Source organism: Eucyclogobius newberryi, unplaced genomic scaffold (genome assembly GCF_026437365.1).
Source record: "Eucyclogobius newberryi isolate DKJ021-1_F unplaced genomic scaffold, fEucNew1.0.hap1 SCAF_4, whole genome shotgun sequence".
Lineage (NCBI taxonomy): Eukaryota > Metazoa > Chordata > Actinopteri > Gobiiformes > Gobiidae > Eucyclogobius > Eucyclogobius newberryi.
This window is the reverse complement of record NW_027316056.1, coordinates 9,164,633-9,187,163: the sequence shown is the minus strand read 5'-3', so window position 1 is coordinate 9,187,163 and position 22,531 is coordinate 9,164,633. Positions and strand designations below refer to the sequence as shown.

General features: G+C 44.5%; 1 protein-coding gene across 1 annotated transcript in view; it reads left to right on the top strand.

The window, feature by feature from the left end:
• The window catches only part of LOC140377802 (metal transporter CNNM1-like), a 42,712-nt gene extending 22,638 nt beyond the window's left edge, over nucleotides 1-20,074 (top strand). Inside the window, exons 9-10 of the mRNA XM_072463372.1 lie at nucleotides 5,820-5,927; nucleotides 19,981-20,074. Coding sequence (XP_072319473.1) covers nucleotides 5,820-5,927; nucleotides 19,981-20,060 — 188 coding nt within the window. The 3' untranslated portion in view covers nucleotides 20,061-20,074. The remainder of the gene's footprint in view (nucleotides 1-5,819; nucleotides 5,928-19,980) is intronic.
• Nucleotides 20,075-22,531: the final 2,457 nt, after the last annotated feature.

The following is a 22,531-nucleotide window of genomic DNA, read 5'->3' as shown; positions in this document are numbered from 1 at the left end:
CAGTAGTGTGTGTGTCCCTCACATGTTCAGTAGTGTGTGTTCCTCACATGTACAGTAGTGTGTGTGTCCCTCACATGTACAGTAGTGTGTGTCCCTCACATGTACAGTAGTGTGTGTCCCTCACATGTACAGTAGTGTGTGTGTCCCTCACATGTACAGTAGTGTGTCTCCCTCACATATACAGTAGTGTGTGTCCCTCACATGTACAGTAGTGTGTGTCCCTCACATGTTCAGTAGTGTGTGTCCCTCACATGTTCAGTAGTGTGTGTCCCTCACATGTACAGTAGTGTGTGTGTCCCTCACATATTCAGTAGTGTGTGTGTCCCTCACATGTACAGTAGTGTGTGTGTCCCTCACATGTTCAGTAGTGTGTGTCCCTCACATGTACAGTAGTGTGTGTGTCCCTCACATGTTCAGTAGTGTGTGTGTCCCTCACATATTCAGTAGTGTGTGTATCCCTCACATGTTCAGTAGTGTGTGTGTCCCTCACATGTTCAGTAGTGTGTGTGTCCCTCACATATTCAGTAGTGTGTGTGTCCCTCACATGTACAGTAGTGTGTGTGTCCCTCACATGTTCAGTAGTGTGTGTCCCTCACATGTACAGTAGTGTGTGTGTCCCTCACATGTTCAGTAGTGTGTGTGTCCCTCACATGTTCAGTAGTGTGTGTGTCCCTCACATATTCAGTAGTGTGTGTGTCCCTCACATATTCAGTAGTGTGTGTGTCCCTCACATGTTCAGTAGTGTGTGTGTCCCTCACATGTACAGTAGTGTGTGTATCCCTCACATGTTCAGTAGTGTGTGTGTCCCTCACATGTACAGTAGTGTGTGTATCCCTCACATGTACAGTAGTGTGTGTGTCCCTCACATGTTCAGTAGTTTGTGTGTCCCTCACATGTACAGTAGTGTGTGTGTCCCTCACATGTTCAGTAGTTTGTGTGTGTGTGTCACATGTACAGTAGTGTGTGTGTCCCTTACATGTTCAGTAGTGTATGTGTGTCCCTCACATGTACAGTAGTGTGTGTGTCCCTCACATGTTCAGTAGTGTGTGTGTCCCTTACATGTTCAGTAGTGTATGTGTCCCTCACATGTACAGTAGTGTGTCTGTCCCTCACATGTTCAGTAGTGTGTGTTCCTCACATGTACAGTAGTGTGTGTGTCCCTCACATGTTCAGTAGTGTGTGTGTCCCTCACATGTTCAGTAGTGTGTGTCCCTCACATGTACAGTAGTGTGTGTGTCCCTCACATGTTCAGTAGTGTGTCTCCCTCACATGTTCAGTAGTGTGTGTGTCCCTCACTTGTACAGTAGTGTGTGTGTCCCTCACATGTTCAGTAGTGTGTGTGTCCCTCACATGTTCAGTAGTGTGTGTCCCTCACATGTTCAGTAGTGTGTGTCCCTCACATATACAGTAGTGTGTGTGTCCCTCACATGTACAGTAGTGTGTGTGTGTCCCTCACATGTTCAGTAGTGTGTGCCCCTCACATGAACAGTAGTGTGTGTCTCCCTCACATGTACAGTAGTGTATGTGTCCCTCACATGTTCAGTAGTGTGTGTCCCTCACATATACAGTAGTGTGTGTGTGTCCCTCACATGTTCAGTAGTGTGTGTCCCTCACATGTACAGTATTGTGTGTCCCTCACATGAACAGTAGTGTGTGTTTCCCTCACATGTACAGTAGTGTGTGTCCCTCACATGTTCAGTAGTGTGTGTGTCCCTCACATGTTCAGTAGTGTGTGTGTCCCTCACATGTTCAGTAGTGTGTGTGTCCCTCACATGTTCAGTAGTGTGTGTCTCCCTCACATGTACAGTAGTGTGTGTCCCTCACATGTTCAGTAGTGTGTGTGTCCCTCACATGTTCAGTAGTGTGTGTCCCTCACATGTTCAGTAGTGTGTGTGTCCCTCACATGTTCAGTAGTGTGTGTGTCCCTCACATGTTCAGTAGTGTGTGTGTCCCTCACATGTACAGTAGTGTGTGTGTGTCCCTCACATGTTCAGTAGTGTATGTCCCTCACATGTTCAGTAGTGTGTGTGTCCCTCACATGTTCAGTAGTGTGTGTGTCCCTCACATGTTCAGTAGTGTGTGTGTCCCTCACATGTTCAGTAGTGTGTGTCTCCCTCACATGTACAGTAGTGTGTGTCCCTCACATGTTCAGTAGTGTGTGTGTCCCTCACATGTTCAGTAGTGTGTGTGTCCCTCACATGTTCAGTAGTGTGTGTCTCCCTCACATGTACAGTAGTGTGTGTCCCTCACATGTTCAGTACTGTGTGTGTCCCTCACATGTACAGTAGTGTGTGTGTCCCTCACATGTACAGTAGTGTGTGTGTCCCTCACATGTTCAGTAGTGTGTGTGTGTCCCTCACATGTACAGTAGTGTGTGTCTCCCTCACATGTACAGTAGTGTGTGTGTCCCTCACATGTTCAGTAGTGTGTGTGTCCCTCACATGTACAGTAGTGTGTGTCCCTCACATGTTCAGTAGTGTGTGTCCCTCACATGTTCAGTAGTGTGTGTGTCCCTCACATGTTCAGTAGTGTGTGTGTCCCTCACATGTACAGTAGTGTGTGTGTCCCTCACATGTTCAGTAGTGTGTGTCTCCCTCACATGTACAGTAGTGTGTGTCCCTCACATGTTCAGTAGTGTGTGTGTCCCTCACATGTACAGTAGTGTGTGTGTCCCTCACATGTACAGTAGTGTGTGTCCCTCACATGTACAGTAGTGTGTGTGTCCCTCACATGTTCAGTAGTGTGTGTGTCCCTCACATGTTCAGTAGTGTGTGTCCCTCACATGTACAATAGTGTGTGTGTCCCTCACATGTTCAGTAGTGTGTGTGTCCCTCACATGTTCAGTAGTGTGTGTCCCTCACATGTACAGTAGTGTGTGTGTCCCTCACATGTTCAGTAGTGTGTGTGTCCCTCACATGTTCAGTAGTGTGTGTGTCCCTCACATGTACAGTATTGTGTGTCCCTCACATGTACAGTAGTGTGTGTCCCTCACATGTACAGTAGTGTGTGTGTGTCCCTCACATGTTCAGTAGTGTGTGTCCCTCACATGTTCAGTAGTGTGTGTGTCCCTCACATGTTCAGTAGTGTGTTTGTCCCTCACATATTCAGTAGTGTGTGTGTCCCTCACATGTACAGTAGTGTGTGTCCCTCACATGTACAGTAGTGTGTGTGTCCCTCACATGTTAAGTAGTGTTTGTGTCCCTCACATGTTCAGTATTGTGTTCCTCACATGTACAGTAGTGTGTGTGTCCCTCACATGTACAGTAGTGTGTGTGTCCCTCACATGTACAGTAGTGTGTGTGTCCCTCGCATGTTCAGTAGTTTGTGTGTGTCCCTCACATGTTCAGTAGTGTATGTGTCCCTCACATGTACAGTAGTGTGTGTGTGTCCCTCACATGTTCAGTAGTGTGTGTCCCTCACATGTACAGTAGTGTGTGTGTCCCTCACATGTTCAGTAGTGTGTGTGTCCCTCACATGTTCAGTAGTGTATGTGTCCCTCACATGTACAGTAGTGTGTGTGTCCCTTACATGTTCAGTAGTGTGTGTCCCTCACATGTTCAGTAGTGTGTGTGTCCCTCACATGTTCAGTAGTGTGTGTGTCCCTCACATGTACAGTAGTGTGTGTGTCCCTCACATGTACAGTAGTGTGTGTGTCCCTCACATGTTCAGTAGTGTATGTGTGTCCCTCACATGTACAGTAGTGTGTGTGTGTGTCCCTCACATGTACAGTAGTGTGTGTGTCCCTCACATGTACAGTAGTGTGTGTGTTCCTCACGTGTTCAGTAGTGTGTGTGTCCCTCACATGTACAGTAGTGTGTGTCCCTCACATGTACAGTAGTGTGTGTTCCTCACATGTACAGTAGTGTGTGTGTGTCCCTCACATGTACAGTAGTGTGTGTCCCTCACATGTACAGTAGTGTGTGTGTCTCCCTCACATGTACAGTAGTGTGTGTCTCCCTCACATGTACAGTAGTGTGTGTCCCTCACATGTACAGTAGTGTGTGTCCCTCACATGTACAGTAGTTTGTGTGTGTCCCTCACATGTACAGTAGTTTGTGTGTGTCCCTCACATGTTCAGTAGTGTGTGTCTCCCTCACATGTACAGTAGTGTGTGTGTCTCCCTCACATGTACAGTAGTGTGTGTCTCCCTCATATGTACAGTAGTGTGTGTGTCCCTCACATGTACAGTAGTGTGTGTGTCTCCCTCACATGTACAGTAGTGTGTGTCTCCCTCACATGTACAGTAGTGTGTGTCTCCCTCACATGTACAGTAGTGTGTGTGTCCCTCATATGTACAGTAGTGTGCTGGTGTGTGAATGAGAGTGTGTCGTGAGAGAGCAACAGTCTGGCATGTTTACAGCATCATGTCTCCACCAAAAACAAATGAATAAAACTGTTGAGGAGACGGATTGGACCAGATGTGTTTTGATCCTCATCTCATCTACTTTTACATCATCAGATGGTCCAAAGGAAACAGTAACAGCCCAGGCTCTTGTACAATACAGACAGCATAATGATCTTTGTGTGCATCATTTTCACTATGGATCAAGACCAAGCTTAAACTTTAGTGTGAGCTGCTGTGGCGTGCAGTGTGTCAGGGCCTTAACACACTGTAACAAGTCTGAGAATTCACACAACTTTACACATCAGCTCCATAAAGCTCCATAAAGTTTCAATTCTGCTCCAAGATATCATCCATATAGAAGCCTGTTTTATCCATAAACGTGGAGCTTGCCCTGAATTTATGGCCCACATTCCGTCTGTGCTTTTATACCTTTGGATGAGCGCAGTGCGTTGCAAAGTTTTAAAAAAAACTACATGTTTTCAGTAAGTTTTTAACTCTTGATCTCCTGATTATGAGCAAATTGCCTCTGCACCACAGACAATGGTAGAAGGTGAATCATGTCCCCAAAATTCTGATTCTAGGTTTCATAGACCTGTTGTAAAATGTGCTCATCAGGATAGATCGAGGCTGTGTGGTATTCATTTAGAGCAGGGAATATATGTCTCTGTTCCCTGAGCTTCTGGAGTGTGAATATTGCAGCGACCAGAGTGTGTGCCACAGATTTGCGAGTAGCACATGCCGTCAAACGTGTGTCAAAAGAAGCGTCCAACGTCTGAAATGAGGCAATTAGCGCATATTTTCAGGAATGTAAGCGTTCCTTTAGGGGGTAGGATGTTGGGAATTGAGAAACATCCAATGAGGGATCCACCCATACCCCATGTGGCCCTTCTGAAGTCTCCTGAGATGTGCAGGAGCCTGTACTGCCTGCTGTGGTGGTGGATATGTGTTATCTTTGTTTGGTTATAGGTTTAGCTTACATTGTTCATTCTGTATCATTCACCAAAGGCCACATTCCTTTGCTTGTCATATCATATGTGGTGAAAGATAACACTGTGTGTGGTGAGAGACTGTGGGGCGCAGATTGTGTTTAAATACATGTCCCATATTTAGACTGTATCTCTCGTCGTGTATGACCTGTGTAAAACCTGACTGACTTAATTAAGGTTTATTTAACCAGAAGTAGATGGTAGGTTCAAACCTCAGACACTTGAGAACTGATTTTACAACTAGTTTGGAAAAAAATGCTTTGATTATAGTGGCTTTGCTCACATTTGTGCATGAAAGAGACAGAGGCATCAAAACTAGGCTGAGGCTCAACACTAAAACTGGACTAAACAAGGACTGGAACAGGACCAAACCATCAGGACTAAACTGGACTCAATTTAGGACCAAGTTATGACATCCCTAGTGTGAACGCACCTCTTTTAGTCCTGGTTTTAGTCCTGGCCTAACCCTCTCTCTCCTCTGGCTCTAGACCTGGTCTCGGGCCTGGATTCGGACACGTCTCCGTTCCTCAGCAGCAGTGGTCTCTCTCTGAGCGGCTCTGAAGACACACTGGGGAAGAAACTCCTGCTCAAACTCAGTCAGTGCCTCTTTATCCACGGCTCATTCACATTCACACTGCAGCGTCTCAGACCCAAATGCGACGCCCCTGAAGCGGGTCCACATTCACACAGACTTATCCACATTCACACAGACTTATTCACATTCACACAGACTTATTCACATTCACACAGACGTATCCACATTCACACAGACTTATTCACATTCACACAGACTTATCCACATTCACACAGACTTATTCACATTCACACAGACTTATTCACATTCACACAGACTTATTCACATTCACACAGACTTATCCACATTCACACAGACTTATTCACATTCACACAGACTGTAGCGGGGCTCTCCCTCAAAAATATGGCGAAGTCAGATTTCAAGTGCTCAGGTGGATTTATTGTGCCAAACCAAAGTGCAAAAATAGTGTAACAGTGCAAAATATATACAGTGAGCAAAAAAGGTCCAAAAATCCAAAAACATATATTTACAGAGTTCCAACTATGAGTTCAACTTTAACTCGTTCTCTCTTTTAACTCTCTCTCTTTTACTCACTCTCTCTCACACTGTTTCCTTCTCTGATGTTGGGGATAGACTCCCCCCCCAGCCAAGAGCGGCTCCCTTTATTCTTCACTTGCCCCTCCCACTGAGCAAAATAACTATATAATTCAAACCCCAAATAAATTGACAATAAACTGTTGTGGCCTCTTCCTACAACATAATACATCATTAATTATATACACATGTTCAAAATAAAGCAATATAAACACATAGAATACCCGGTGTCACATGGTCAGCACCACGGCGCGAACAACGCGCATTTAAACTTCCCGGAAGTCCTGGCTCGGTTTCGACCCAACGCGACGCATCGGCGGAGCGCGGCTTCGTGACAAAACAGGCAACAATTGACGTGTGTGTGCTTAGACTTAACCTAACGCGCGCAAGTGTGCACCCTTGGCGGATTAGTGACGGAGGAGTGCGGGGAAAGATGCGTGTGTAGCGTCTGATGCGAATGAATGAAACAGAGGGAAACGCGGGGAGCGGGGAATGTATGAGTGTGTGTTGGAAAGTGCGCGCGGGCATGACGACCGCGCGGTTGCTCAGCAAATAAGCGGCGACACCAGTTAAAGACGGACTGGCTCCGTCACATTATCCCTCCCTTCCGGAAGGTTGACACTGTGGGGCAACCTGGACAAATAATCCGCAACAATGTTCATCTTGCCGGCACGGTGTCGGATGGCGAATCTGAAGGGCTATAGTGCGAGATACCATCTTGTCAGGCGACTATTATGATCCTTCATAGTGTTGATCCAAGTCAGGGCACTATGATCAGTCTCTAGATCAAACTCACGTCCGAGCAGGTAGTAGCGCAAGCTCTCCAACGCCCATTTGATTGCAAGGCCCTCTTTCTCTACAGCAGAGTGGCGGGTCTCGCGTGGCAGGAGTTTGCGACTCAAATACAATATTGGACGCTCCTCTCCAGGTTCCCCCTGAGTCAGGACTGCTCCGAGGCCAACCATGGAGGCATCCACTTGTACCAAGAAGCGCTTGGTGAAGTCTGGACTCTTCAGCACCGGTGATGAACACAGGTGAGCTTTGAGGGTGTTGAAGGCATTCTCACAGTCCTCGGTCCAGACGACTGGGTTTCGCTGGCCTTTGGCGGTGAGTGCTGTAAGCGGAGTGGCAATCGTTGCGAACTGCGGCACAAACCGTCGGTACCATCCGGCCAACCCCAGAAAGGAACGCACCTCTTTCTTTGTTCGTGGCCTCGGAGATCTCAGGATAGCCTCGACCTTGTCGACCTGAGGCCTCACCTCCCCTCGACCCATCTGGTAGCCGAGGTAGCGTGTCTCCTGCCGAGCCCACTCACACTTTGTCGGATTCAGCGTAAGACCGGCTCGCTGGATCTGCTTCAGGACTTGGGAGAGATGTTGGACATGGTCCTCCCAGGTCTCGCTGAAGATGACGACATCGTCGAGATACGCCGCGCTGAATAGCTCACACCCCTGGAGAACTCGATCCATCAGCCGTTGAAACGTAGCAGGTGCTCCATGCAGCCCGAATGGCATCACAGTAAACTGAAACAGTCCAGTTGGTGTTTGAAATGCTGTGTAGGGCCGTGAGGACTTCTCGAGGGGCACTTGCCAGTATCCTTTGCAAAGGTCCAATGTGGTTATGTACTTGGCGGAACCAATCTTCTCCAGCAAGTCATCAATCCTTGGCATTGGGTATGCATCAAATTCAGACACAGAGTTCAGCTTTCGAAAGTCAATACATATCCTGAGTGATCCGTCTTTCTTGAAAACAATCACTACAGGACTGCTCCATTCGGATTTGGAAGGTTCGATGACTCCCAGTCTCAGCATTTCTTGGATCTCATCTTGGAGCTTCCCAACAAGCTGCTGTGGTACACGATATGGTCGCTGTCGGATCGGGCAACCCTCCTTCAGGCGGATGACATGTTCCACCACTGTAGTTCTTCCAGGACTGGCACGGAACAGCGAAGACACTTCTTTGAAGGTCTGGAGTAGCTGTGTGGCTTGCTCAGGAGGAAGATGAACCAGCACTGGGGTAGCAGTGTTGGTCAGTCCCTCCAGTCCCATGTCCGGCTCTTCCCCGTCCTCGTCATCGTCTACTTTCCTGACCAACAGGACTTTTGTTGGAGCTTGGACTGGACGCTCTCTCCACTCCTTCAGTAGGTTGACATGGTACGTCTGCCTGGACTTCTTTTTCTCTGGGTGCAGGACCTCGTAGGTGACTGGTCCCATCTTCCGGGTGACAGTGTACGGGCCCTGCCATTTTGCTAAAAGTTTATGGGTTGAGGATGGCAGAAGAAGCAGCACCTTCTGACCAGGCTGGAACTCACGACTGCGGGCTTGGCGGTCGTACCAGGTCTTCTGGGCTTTTTGAGCACCTAGCAAGTTCTTCTCTGCCTCCTCTAAGTACTTTGACAGTCTCTCTCGCATTTCAAGTACAAACTTGACAATGCTCCGGTCACTTTGTCGTGCTGGTGGGCCCTCCCATTGTTTGCGTAGAAGGTCCAAAGGCCCCTGAACATCCCAGCCATACAACAGTTCAAATGGAGAAAATCCAGTTGACGCCTGTGGGACCTCTCGATAGGCAAACAAAACAAAGGGTAGCCAACAGTCCCAGTCTTTGCCGGTATCATCCACGAACTTCTGGAGCATCCGCTTCAGTGTCTGGTTAAACCGCTCAACCAGTCCATCCGTCTGTGGGTGGTACGGGGTGGTTTTGATGGAGGAAATGCCCAGTTGCTGCTGGAAAAGGTGCATTAACCGAGATGTGAAGTTGGTGCCTTGGTCCGTGAGAATTTCATCAGGTAATCCAACTCTGGAGAACAGTTGAACAAGCGCTCGAAGGATAGCAGGCGCAGTGATGGTTCTCAGCGGAAAAGCCTCTGGAAATCTGGTGGCATAATCCGAGATGACCAGGATGTACTGATGTCCACTGCTGCTCTTCACCAGGGGCCCCACAATGTCCATCGCAATCCTTCGGAAGGGAGTGGAGATAACTGGAAGAGGCTGCAAAAAGGCACGGTCAGACTTGCGCACTGGACATGTTTTCTGACAGGTTGGACATGTAGCGCAATATTTGTGAATGTCAGCATACATGGACGGCCAATAAAATCTAGAACTGACGCGCAAGAATGTTTTGTGGCGACCGAGGTGACCTGACCATGGCACTGTGTGTGCTAAATGCATGACAAGGGTCCTACAGCTAAAGGGAACAACAAGACGTTTACATTCATCACTAACGATATACAACACCCCATTGTCAATAATAAACTTCTCTTGACCCAGACAACCTTTGGTTTCTTTTCCCACCTTAGCAAAAAGACTTTTCAAAGTAATATCATTGCTTTGCAACAAAGAAACATTTTCAGGTACATCCCACACAAAAGAATCACAATTTTCCGGATTTAAAGACCACATTTCTTTTTCAAAGCGTCGCTGACGCCGGGATTTCCTTGGCCCTTTGGTGCCTCCCTCACACAGACTACCGTCCAAGTCTGGCAGAGGTTGGACACCGGCTTTCACTTGTGCCCGCGTAAGAACAGAACACGACACATTTCCACAGTCATTATTCCCCCCAGAGTCAACATTCCCAGACAACAGGTCCATCAGAAAAGGTAGGTCCCAACCGAGAATAGCATCCACGGGTAGGTTTTCTACTACTCCCACAGTCACCAGATAGGGCTGGTCTGCAACTGTTATGGTAACCTCCACAGTAGGATAAAGGTGGCTATCCCCGTGCACACACAAAATGTCCACTGTCTTGCCATAGTTTATGCTGCTAACTGGCACTGAGCTACGTTTGATAAGGGATGTGAAACTACCAGTGTCCAGTAAAGCAGAAACCTCTTGGCCATTAATTAGCACATTTTTACAGCGTTTAATAGTACTTTCTGTCTCATGAGTGCCCTCTGCCTCTGGTCTTGGAGGATAGCACGCTCCGCTAACTTTAGCTTTACGGACAGGGCAAACTGAGGCTTTGTGCCCAGGTTGTTGGCAGGAAAAACAAATAAACTCCTTACCAGGTCCTCGTTGGTTTGGGGCAGAATTCATGGTACCTGACACGTCTTGGTTGGTCTCACGTCTGGCAGGCCTTGGTAGAAAAAGTTGAGCTGGTGCGCGCTGGGATGCTGTGGTTAACCGGGCAGAAGATACTCCTTTCCGAGCGTTGAGATACTGCACGGCCAACTTAGCAGCGGTAAATCCATCGGCTGGCTCATGTTCCTTCACCCAGGTCCTCACTTCAAAGGGAAACACCCGCAGAAGCTGCTCCATGATGATCGCTTCACCAATTTCCTCCTTGGAGCGTTCATCCGGTCTTATCCAGCGGCGATAGAGTCCTCGGAGGCGATGATAGGTCTCCGTAGGGCTTTCATCATGCGGCAGAGTGCTGGAGCGAAACTGCTGTCGGTAGGTTTCGGGTGAAATGTTAAATTTCGCAAGCAGAGCTGCTTTCAGGTCCATGTAACAGTGGGCTCTGTCTTCATCCATAGCAGAGTAGGCCTCTAGTCCCTTTCCAGTCAATAAGGGTACAAGACGACACGCCCACTCGTCCTCTGGCCACCTCCAGGTTCTAGCTATCCGCTCAAAACGTAGCAGATAATTTTCCATGTCCTCACCACTCTGAAACTGTGGTATTTTCGGCTCATTGTACGGTCTCCATTCTGGTCTCGGCCTGTCCTCAGCTTCCGGTACATGGCGCTGCGGCTCAGCATCATCGATCTCCATGCGGCTTCCATGGAACACCGATCTCTGGCCACCAGGGGTTGGCGACTCATGATGTGCAGGCAGGTTTGGCGCTGGACGAGGTCTTCGAAGAGTCGGCTGCGAAGGGGATGCAGGTTGAGCCCCGCCCTCCACAACAGTAGGAAAAGAGGCTCTCAGTCCCCGGAGTTCGGCCAGCAAACCCTCTTCGCGGCGTTGCTGTCCCGCTAGAAAATCTCTCATCAGCGTCACCATGTCCTGACCTGGTTCAGATGATGGCTCGGGCTTCTGCTCCCACTCTTCATCCTCATCTGTCTCCCATGCTGGGTCTGGAGCTCCTGCCCCCTCTGGCTGTCGATCACGGCCTTGTGATCGCAAACCTGTGCGCTTTGGTTGGCGAGAAACTTTCTTCCGACTTGCCATATCCCACTTCTGACACCAAATGTAGCGGGGCTCTCCCTCAAAAATATGGCGAAGTCAGATTTCAAGTGCTCAGGTGGATTTATTGTGCCAAACCAAAGTGCAAAAATAGTGTAACAGTGCAAAATATATACAGTGAGCAAAAAAGGTCCAAAAATCCAAAAACATATATTTACAGAGTTCCAACTATGAGTTCAACTTTAACTCGTTCTCTCTTTTAACTCTCTCTCTTTTACTCTCTCTCTCTCTCACACTGTTTCCTTCTCTGATGTTGGAGACAGACTCCTCCCCAGCCAAGAGCGGCTCCCTTTATTCCTCACTTGCCCCTCCCACTGAGCAAAATAACTATATAATTCAAACCCCAAATAAATTGACAATAAACTGTTGTGGCCTCTTCCTACAACATAATACATCATTAATTATATACACATGTTCAAAATAAAGCAATATAAACACATAGAATACCCGGTGTCACATGGTCAGCACCACGGCGCGAACAACGCGCATTTAAACTTCCCGGAAGTCCTGGCTCGGTTTCGACCCAACGCGACGCATCGGCGGAGCGCGGCTTCGTGACAAAACAGGCAACAATTGACGTGTGTGTGCTTAGACTTAACCTAACGCGCGCAAGTGTGCACCCTTGGCGGATTAGTGACGGAGGAGTGCGGGGAAAGATGCGTGTGTAGCGTCTGATGCGAATGAATGAAACAGAGGGAAACGCGGGGAGCGGGGAATGTATGAGTGTGTGTTGGAAAGTGCGCGCGGGCATGACGACCGCGCGGTTGCTCAGCAAATAAGCGGCGACACCAGTTAAAGACGGACTGGCTCCGTCACACAGACGTAACCACATTCACACAGACTTATCCACATTCACACAGACTTATTCACATTCACACAGACTTATTCACATTCACACAGACTTATCCACATTCACACAGACTTATCCACATTCACACAGACTTATTCACATTCACACAGACTTATCCATATTCACACAGACTTATTCACACAGACTTATCCACATTCATACAGACTTATTCACATTCACACGGACTTATTCACACAGACTTATTCACATTCACACAGACTTATTCACATTCACCCAGACTTATTCACATTCACACAGACTTATTCACATTCACACATACTTATTCACACAGACTTATTCACATTCACACAGACTTATTCACATTCACACAGACTTATTCACATTCACACAGACTTATTCACATTCACACAGACTTATCCACATTCACACAGACTTATTCACATTCACACAGACTTATTCACATTCACAGACTTATTCACATTCACACAGACTTATCCACATTCACACAGACTTATTCACATTCACACAGACTTATCCACATTCACACAGACTTATTCACATTCACACAGACTTATTCACATTCACAGACTTATTCACATTCACACAGACTTATTCACATTCACACAGACTTATTCACATTCACACAGACTTATTCACATTCACACAGACTTATTCACATTCGCACAGACTTATTCACATTCACAGACTTATTCACATTCACACAGACTTATCCACATTCACACAGACTTAGTCACATTCACACAGACTTATTCACATTCACACAGACTTATTCACATTCACACAGACTTATCCACATTCACACAGACTTATTCACATTCACACATACTTATCCACATTCACACAGACTTATTCACATTCACACAGACTTATTCACACAGACTTATCCACATTCACACAGACTTATCCACCTTCACACAGACTTATTCACATTCACACAGACTTATTCACATTCACACAGACTTATTCACATTCACACAGACTTATCCACATTCACACAGACTTATTCACATTCACACAGACTTATTCACATTCACACAGACTTATCCACATTCACACAGACTTATTCACATTCACACAGACTTATTCACATTCACACAGACTTATTCACATTCACACAGACTTATTCACATTCACACAGACTTATCCACATTCACACAGACTTATTCACATTCACACAGACTTATTCACATTCACACAGACTTATCCACATTCACACAGACTTATTCACATTCACACAGACTTATCCACATTCACACAGACTTATCCACATTCACACAGACTTATCCACATTCACACAGACTTATTCACATTCACACAGACTTATCCACATTCACACAGACTTATTCACATTCACACAGACTTATTCACATTCACACAGACTTATCCACATTCACACAGACTTATTCACATTCACACAGACTTATTCACACAGACTTATCCACATTCACACAGACTTATCCACATTCACACAGACTTATTCACATTCACACAGACTTATTCACATTCACACAGACTTATTCACATTCACACAGACTTATTCACATTCACACAGACTTATTCACATTCACACAGACTTATCCACATTCACACAGACTTATTCACATTCACACAGACTTATCCACATTCACACAGACTTATCCACATTCACACAGACTTATTCACATTCACACAGACTTATTCACATTCACACAGACTTATTCACATTCACATTCACACAGACTTATTCACATTCACACAGACTTATCCACATTCACACATACTTATTCACATTCACACAGACTTATTCACATTCACACAGACTTATTCACATTCACACAGACTTATTCACATTCACACAGACTTATTCACATTCACATTCACACAGACTTATTCACATTCACACAGACTTATCCACATTCACACAGACTTATCCACATTCACACAGACTTATTCACATTCACACAGACTTATTCACATTCACACAGACTTATTCACATTCAAACAGACTTATTCACATTCACACAGACTTATTCACATTCACACAGATTTATCCACATTCACACAGACTTATTCACATTCACACATACTTATTCACATTCACACAGACTTATTCACATTCACACAGACTTATTCACATTCACAGACTTATTCACATTCACACAGACTTATCCACATTCACACAGACTTATTCACATTCACACAGACTTATTCACATTCACACAGACTTATTCACATTCACACAGACTTATTCACATTCGCACAGACTTATTCACATTCACAGACTTATTCACATTCACACAGACTTATCCACATTCACACAGACTTATCCACATTCACACAGACTTATTCACATTCACACAGACTTATCCACATTCACACAGACTTATCCACATTCACACAGACTTATCCACATTCACACAGACTTATTCACATTCACACAGACTTATTCACATTCACACAGACTTATTCACATTCACACAGACTTATTCACATTCACACAGACTTATCCACATTCACACAGACTTATTCACATTCACACAGACTTATCCACATTCACACAGACTTATCCACATTCACACAGACTTATTCACATTCACACAGACTTATTCACATTCACACAGACTTATTCACATTCACATTCACACAGACTTATTCACATTCACACAGACTTATCCACATTCACACATACTTATTCACATTCACACAGACTTATTCACATTCACACAGACTTATTCACATTCACACAGACTTATTCACATTCACATTCACACAGACTTATTCACATTCACACAGACTTATCCACATTCACACAGACTTATTCACATTCACACAGACTTATTCACATTCACACAGACTTATTCACATTCACACAGACTTATCCACATTCACACAGACTTATTCACATTCACACAGACTTATCCACATTCACACAGACTTATTCACATTCACACAGACTTATTCACATTCACACAGACTTATTCACATTCAAACAGACTTATTCACATTCACACAGACTTATTCACATTCACACAGATTTATCCACATTCACACAGACTTATTCACATTCACACATACTTATTCACATTCACACAGACTTATTCACATTCACACAGACTTATTCACATTCACAGACTTATTCACATTCACACAGACTTATCCACATTCACACAGACTTATTCACATTCACACAGACTTATTCACATTCACACAGACTTATCCACATTCACACAGACTTATTCACATTCACACAGACTTATTCACATTCACACAGACTTATTCACATTCACACAGACTTATCCACATTCACACAGACTTATTCACATTCACACAGACTTATTCACATTCACACAGACTTATCCACATTCACACAGACTTATTCACATTCACACAGACTTATTCACATTCACACAGACTTATTCACATTCACACAGACTTATTCACATTCACACAGACTTATCCACATTCACACAGACTTATCCACATTCACACAGACTTATCCACATTCACACAGACTTATCCACATTCACACAGACTTATCCACATTCACACAGACTTATCCACATTCACACATACTTATTCACATTCACAGACTTATTCACATTCACACAGACTTATCCACATTCACACAGACTTAGTCACATTCACACAGACTTATTCACATTCACACAGACTTATTCACATTCACAGACTTATTCACATTCACCACAGACTTATTCACATTCACACAGACTTATCCACATTCACACAGACTTATTCACATTCACACAGACTTATTCACATTCACACAGACTTATCCACATTCACACATACTTATTCACATTCACACAGACTTATCCACATTCACACAGACTTATTCACATTCACACAGACTTATTCACATTCACACAGACTTATTCACATTCACACAGACTTATTCACATTCACACAGACTTATTCACATTCACACATACTTATTCACATTCACACAGACTTATTCACATTCACAGACTTATTCACATTCACACAGACTTATCCACATTCACACAGACTTAGTCACATTCACACATACTTATTCACATTCACACAGACTTATTCACATTCACACAGACTTATTCACATTCACACAGACTTATTCACATTCACACAGACTTATCCACATTCACACAGACTTATCCACATTCACACAGACTTATCCACATTCACACAGACTTATTCACATTCACACAGACTTATTCACATTCACACAGACTTATTCACACAGACTTATCCACATTCACACATACTTATTCACATTCACACAGACTTATTCACATTCACACAGACTTATTCACATTCACACAGACTTATTCACATTCACACAGACTTATTCACATTCACACAGACTTATCCACATTCACACAGACTTATTCACATTCACACAGACTTATCCACATTCACACAGACTTATTCACATTCACACAGACTTATTCACATTCACCCAGACTTATTCACATTCACACAGACTTATTCACATTCACCCAGACTTATTCACCAGAAGAGGTTCAGAACATTGTGGCATTTTTCCTAATTAGGCCTGTTAGGATCATTACTATATCCACTTATTGTTAGAGCTAGACGTGACCGGCAAAACTCCTTTTTTCACCTGGAAACAACCAAATTGTGAATTTACATTATATTTTTCCTGTTTTTAAATTAAGTTACATTCATTATTTACTCGTACACAGTAAATAACACAGTCAATAACAAATGTATCTGTCCCTCATCAACAATGACAAAACACATCCTTTTAAAGGCAGTGACACAAACTGACACAAACTGACACGTACGCACATCATCAGAATCAGTGTCACCTGACCCTGAGCCATGACCTGAGCCATGACCCTGAGCCATGACCTGAGCCATGACCCTGAGCCATGACCCTGAGCCATGACCTGAGCCATGACCCTGAGCCATGACCCTGAGCCATGACCTGAGCCATGACCCTGAGCCATGACCCTGAGCCATGACCCTGAGCCACAACCTGAGCCATGACCTGAGCCATGACCCTGAGCCATGACCTGAGCCATGACCTGAGCCATGACCCTGAGCCATGACCTGAGCCATGACCTGAGCCATGACCCTGAGCCATGACCTGAGCCATGACCTGAGCCATGACCCTGAGCCATGACCTGAGCCATGACCTGAGCCATGACTTGAGCCATGACCCTGAGCCATGACCTGAGCCATGACCTGAGCCATGACCTGAGCCATGACCCTGAGCCATGACCCTGAGCCATGACCTGAGCCATGACCTGAGCCATGACCTGAGCCATGACCTGAGCCATGACCTGAGCCATGACCCTGAGCCATGACCCTGAGCCATGACCCTGAGCCATGACCTGAGCCATGACCTGAGCCATGACCCTGAGCCATGACCTGAGCCATGACCCTGAGCCATGACCTGAGCCATGACCCTGAGCCATGACCCTGAGCCATGACCTGAGTCAAGACCTGAGCCATGACCTGAGCCATGACCTGAGCCATGACCTGAGCCATGACCCTGAGCCATGACCTGAGCCATGACCTGAGCCATAACCTGAGCCATGACCCTGAGCCATGACCTGAGCCATGACCTGAGCCATGACCTGAGCCATGACCTGAGGCAGGACTGGCACAACACAGGGGCGCTGGACCATTTTGACATTTAGACAGCGAGGTGGAGGAGAGACAGGGAGGTGGAGGACAGACAGGGAGGTAGAGGACAGACAGGGAGGTGGAGGAGAGACAGGGAGGTGGAGGACAGACAGCGAGGTGGAGGACAGACAGGGAGGTGGAGGAGAGACAGGGAGGTGGAGGACAGACAGGGAGGTGGAGGACAGACAGCGAGGTGGAGGAGAGACAGGGAGGTGGAGGACAGACAGCAAGGTGGAGGACAGACAGGGAGGTGGAGGACAGACAGCGAGGTGAAGGACAGACAGGGAGGTGGAGGACAGACAGGGAGGTGGAGGAGAGACAGCGAGGTGAAGGACAGACAGGGAGGTGGAGGACAGACAGGGAGGTGGAGGAGAGACAGCGAGGTGCCACAGACAATACCTTAACCTTAACCCTAACCCTAACCTTAACCCTAACCTTAACCTTAACCCTAACCCTAACCCTAACCTTAACCCTAACCCTAACCCTAACCCTAACCTTAACCCTAACCTTAACCTTAACCCTAACCCTAACCTTAACCTTAACCCTAACCTTAACCCTAACCTTAACCCTAACCCTAACCTTAACCTTAACCCTAACCTTAACCTTAACCTTAACCTTAACCCTAACCCTAACCCTAACCCTAACCTTAACCTTAACCTTAACCTTAACCCTAACCCTAACCCTAACCTTAACCTTAACCCTAACCTTAACCCTAACCTTAACCCTAACCCTAACCCTAACCTTAACCTTAACCTTAACCCTAACCTTAACCTTAACCCTAACCTTAACCTTAACCTTAACCCTAACCCTAACCCTAACCCTAACCTTAACCCTAACCTTAACCCTAACCCTAACCCTAACCCTAACCTTAACCTTAACCTTAACCTTAACCTTAACCCTAACCCTAACCCTAACCCTATCCTTAACCTTAACCTTAACCCTAACCCTAACCTTAACCTTAACCCTAACCTTAACCTTAACCCTAACCCTAACCTTAACCTTAACCTTAACCCTAACCTTAACCTTAACCCTAACCTTAACCTTAACCCTAACCCTAACCCTAACCTTAACCTTAACCCTAACCCTAACCCTAACCCTAACCTTAACCTTAACCCTAACCTTAACCTTAACCCTAACCTTAACCTTAACCTTAACCCTAACCCTAACCTTAACCTTAACCCTAACCCTAACCCTAACCCTAACCTTAACCCTAACCCTAACCTTAACCTTAACCCTAACCCTAACCCTAACCCTAACCTTAACCTTAACCCTAACCTTAACCCTAACCTTAACCCTAACCTTAACCCTAACCTTAACCCTAACCTTAACCTTAACCCTAACCCTAACCTTAACCTTAACCCTAACCTTAACCTCTCCTTTTAAGTCCAATCACATTTTTTGTTTCATATTCAATACTTTTTATTTCAAACTAATACAAGTACATAATTCATTATTTTTGCAGTATATTTAAACCACCAGAATGATGAACTCCATGTGTTTTGTCTGTTTCATGGTAAAACATATAAACATTGTGACAGCGACACCTGCTGGACAATCACAAGTCAACTCTGAGCTCCTTTTCCCATGAGCGTCCAGGCCATAATGACAAAAATGATGACAATATTATGTCAGCCTAACCTCTTTAAATGTATTCGTTGAGGTTTAATTACAAAATGTGAAATATCTGTAGAAAAAGTGCAGAAACATCATCTTAAACCTTCATTTGAACGTTTACGCCGTCGCCTTTTTTCATTTTTATCAGCTTTTTTATATAATTTTCTACTACAAAAACACACTCGATATTCAAAATGCCTCTTCAAATCAGCATTCACAATATTTACATGTCATACTGTCATCCTTTATTCTGACGAGGCACAAAACACCTTTTAATTTGAAAGTCATTGTGTTTTTCCTTTGGTTTCCTGCTTCCTCCTCAGGTCACAAGAAGAGGAAGAGGTCTCGTGAGGGAGAGCGGACGCCGGACGACATCTCGGAGCAGCCGCTGGTCCAGACTTAACCTTCCCCAGAGAAGACCACGCCCAGACTTTCAGAGTTTTATCTGAACGACAGCGAACAGTACGGACATGAGCACTTTGACCAGGAGAGCGCAGACACAGTTCATGGTCTAACGTCACGGCAGCGTCTGTGGGTTTTATTGTACAGTTTAAACCCTTTAAACCTTTGTAAAGAAAACATTCAAAAAGACGTAATGGAGGCAGTTCAGAGACGGGTTTAAACACATTTACTATTGGATTTTGACGTTATTTGGTCATTTAATAGAATAAAAGACACTTCACAGACTTGATAAAGGGAAAAAAGAATCACTCAATCAAGTTTTACAGGACAAATACTGTCTCAAATGTTGACTCCACAATAGTTTTTCATTTAACTCCGGATATATCACACAAAATATACTCTTTGTGAAGCTCAAAAAATGAAATGAGCCGGGTTTAAACACATTTACTCTTGGATTTTGACACTATTTGTTAATTTATTAGAAGATAATAAAAGACACTTCGCATTTTGATAAAGGAAAAATCACTCGATCAAGTTTTACAGGACAAATACTGTCTCAAATGTTGACTCCACAATAGTTTTTCATTTAACTCCGGATATATCACACAAAATATACTCAAAAATAAAATGTTACGGCTGGAAAATAGTGTTTCCTCCGTTATTTGTGACGGAAAAAACCAACTGACGCGTCTCACCACAGCAACATCCTGAGTATTTACAGCTGATGTCCACTTTGTTTTGCCTCCATTATGGATTTTGTAACATTCTCACGACGGAGCGTTTTAAAAAAGGTCTGAGAAGATCAAGAAAACAAAAGTATTCTAACAACTTTGCCTCATTCGCTCGCAGTTTTGCCTCATTTGCTCGCATTTTTGCCTCATTTGCTCGCATTTTTCCGCTACTAAAAAAATATTTTCCTATTTGTAGAAAAAGTTAATATAAACGAGTCATATTTTTGTGACACTTAAAAAACTCCTATTTATTTTCCTACATCTAAACAACCCAAATGCGTAATATTTGGCGTTGTATGTGATGATAACTATGCATGGCTCAATCAGGATGAACTGGGACTAAACATGTGCCTAAACCAGGTCTAAACCCGGACTTAAAAAAGACTTTGACAACGGGACAGCACCAGCGCTTGTTTGTTTGTCTCCATGGAGATATTGCTGCTTTGTTCCACAGTACGGCATTAGAGGTCAGATCTGTGAGGCGAGTCCACTCACTGTATGAGTTCCCCATGTAGTTTGATGTATTGCTGAGCAATAAAGACACCTTCGAGTGAATAAACGCGAGATCCAGTCGATGCCGTTAAAGCGCGCTGCGGGACATTTCCTGAGAGCAAAAACAGACAAAAACCTTTCAGTGAAGACGGATAAAATCAGCTTTAGTCACGTGAAGGGTTTCCAAAGTGCAGCACAGACGGTAAAGGCGGTAAAAGGTGGCTTTAGGTCCAAACGTGACTTGATTTGAGGCTTTGTGACGTGTGAAGAGCCAAAATGTGAAGGTTTAAATCTGATTTGAATCTGATCTTTAGCAAAGTGACGACTTTTGCTGGAATGAAATAAGAGACACTTTTTATGGGAGAGACAGGAATGAAACAGATGAAACCTTCAAATGCAGCCAAGCGAGAAAGTGCCAAATACAATTGAAGCATTAAAATGAATTGGTTTTATAAAGTGTGGCTTATTTAAGAAATCAGCTCACATTAAAATATATATATAAATTTTGCTCATATTAAAATGTAAGAAAAAAAATGTTTTACAAGTTTTCCATTATGCGTCGAAACTGACCAAATTGCACATATTTTGGACATTTAAATCTGAGAAATGGACAGAACCAGGATTACATTTCTTTCTTCATTTTGTTGACACATTAGATACGAAAATGCGACTTTGTATTTCTTATTTAGATTTGGACCAACTCAGATCTGGCTGAAATTTTGTCTCATTTTCTAGACTCAAAACTTGAATAAATCAGGCTATATCAATCATCAATCTGCCAAACTCTTGTTCAGTCCAAGACTGTGCAGTTTGGTGTGAGCAGGAGCTGCTTTAAGACCGATCTTTGTCTCTGTGGGAGGAAAATGCATTTGGAGAAAACAATGTCACAGAGAAATCAGATAAAGTGGATTTAAATGAAAGAATAAAACGTCTTTCGGTGCAGATTGGACACTTTTCAAAGAGCAAACTGCAGCGTCTCGCCTCAAGACAAAAGATAAAGATGATTATGAGCCTCATTCTATTCATATTATTATTATTCTTTATTATATTCTGTCTCATAATGTGACTCGGCTCCTGGTTCTGTCCTCTGTCCTCTGTCCTCTCCACATCACTTCAGGGCTGTTGAATTCACAAACAAAAACTGATTTGAACCACATTTTATTGCCGTCTCTAGAAAAAAAAATCTGCATTGAGCCTCAAAGACCGTAGCCTTGTCCTTTAACCATAATATCACTAAATAAAAGACACC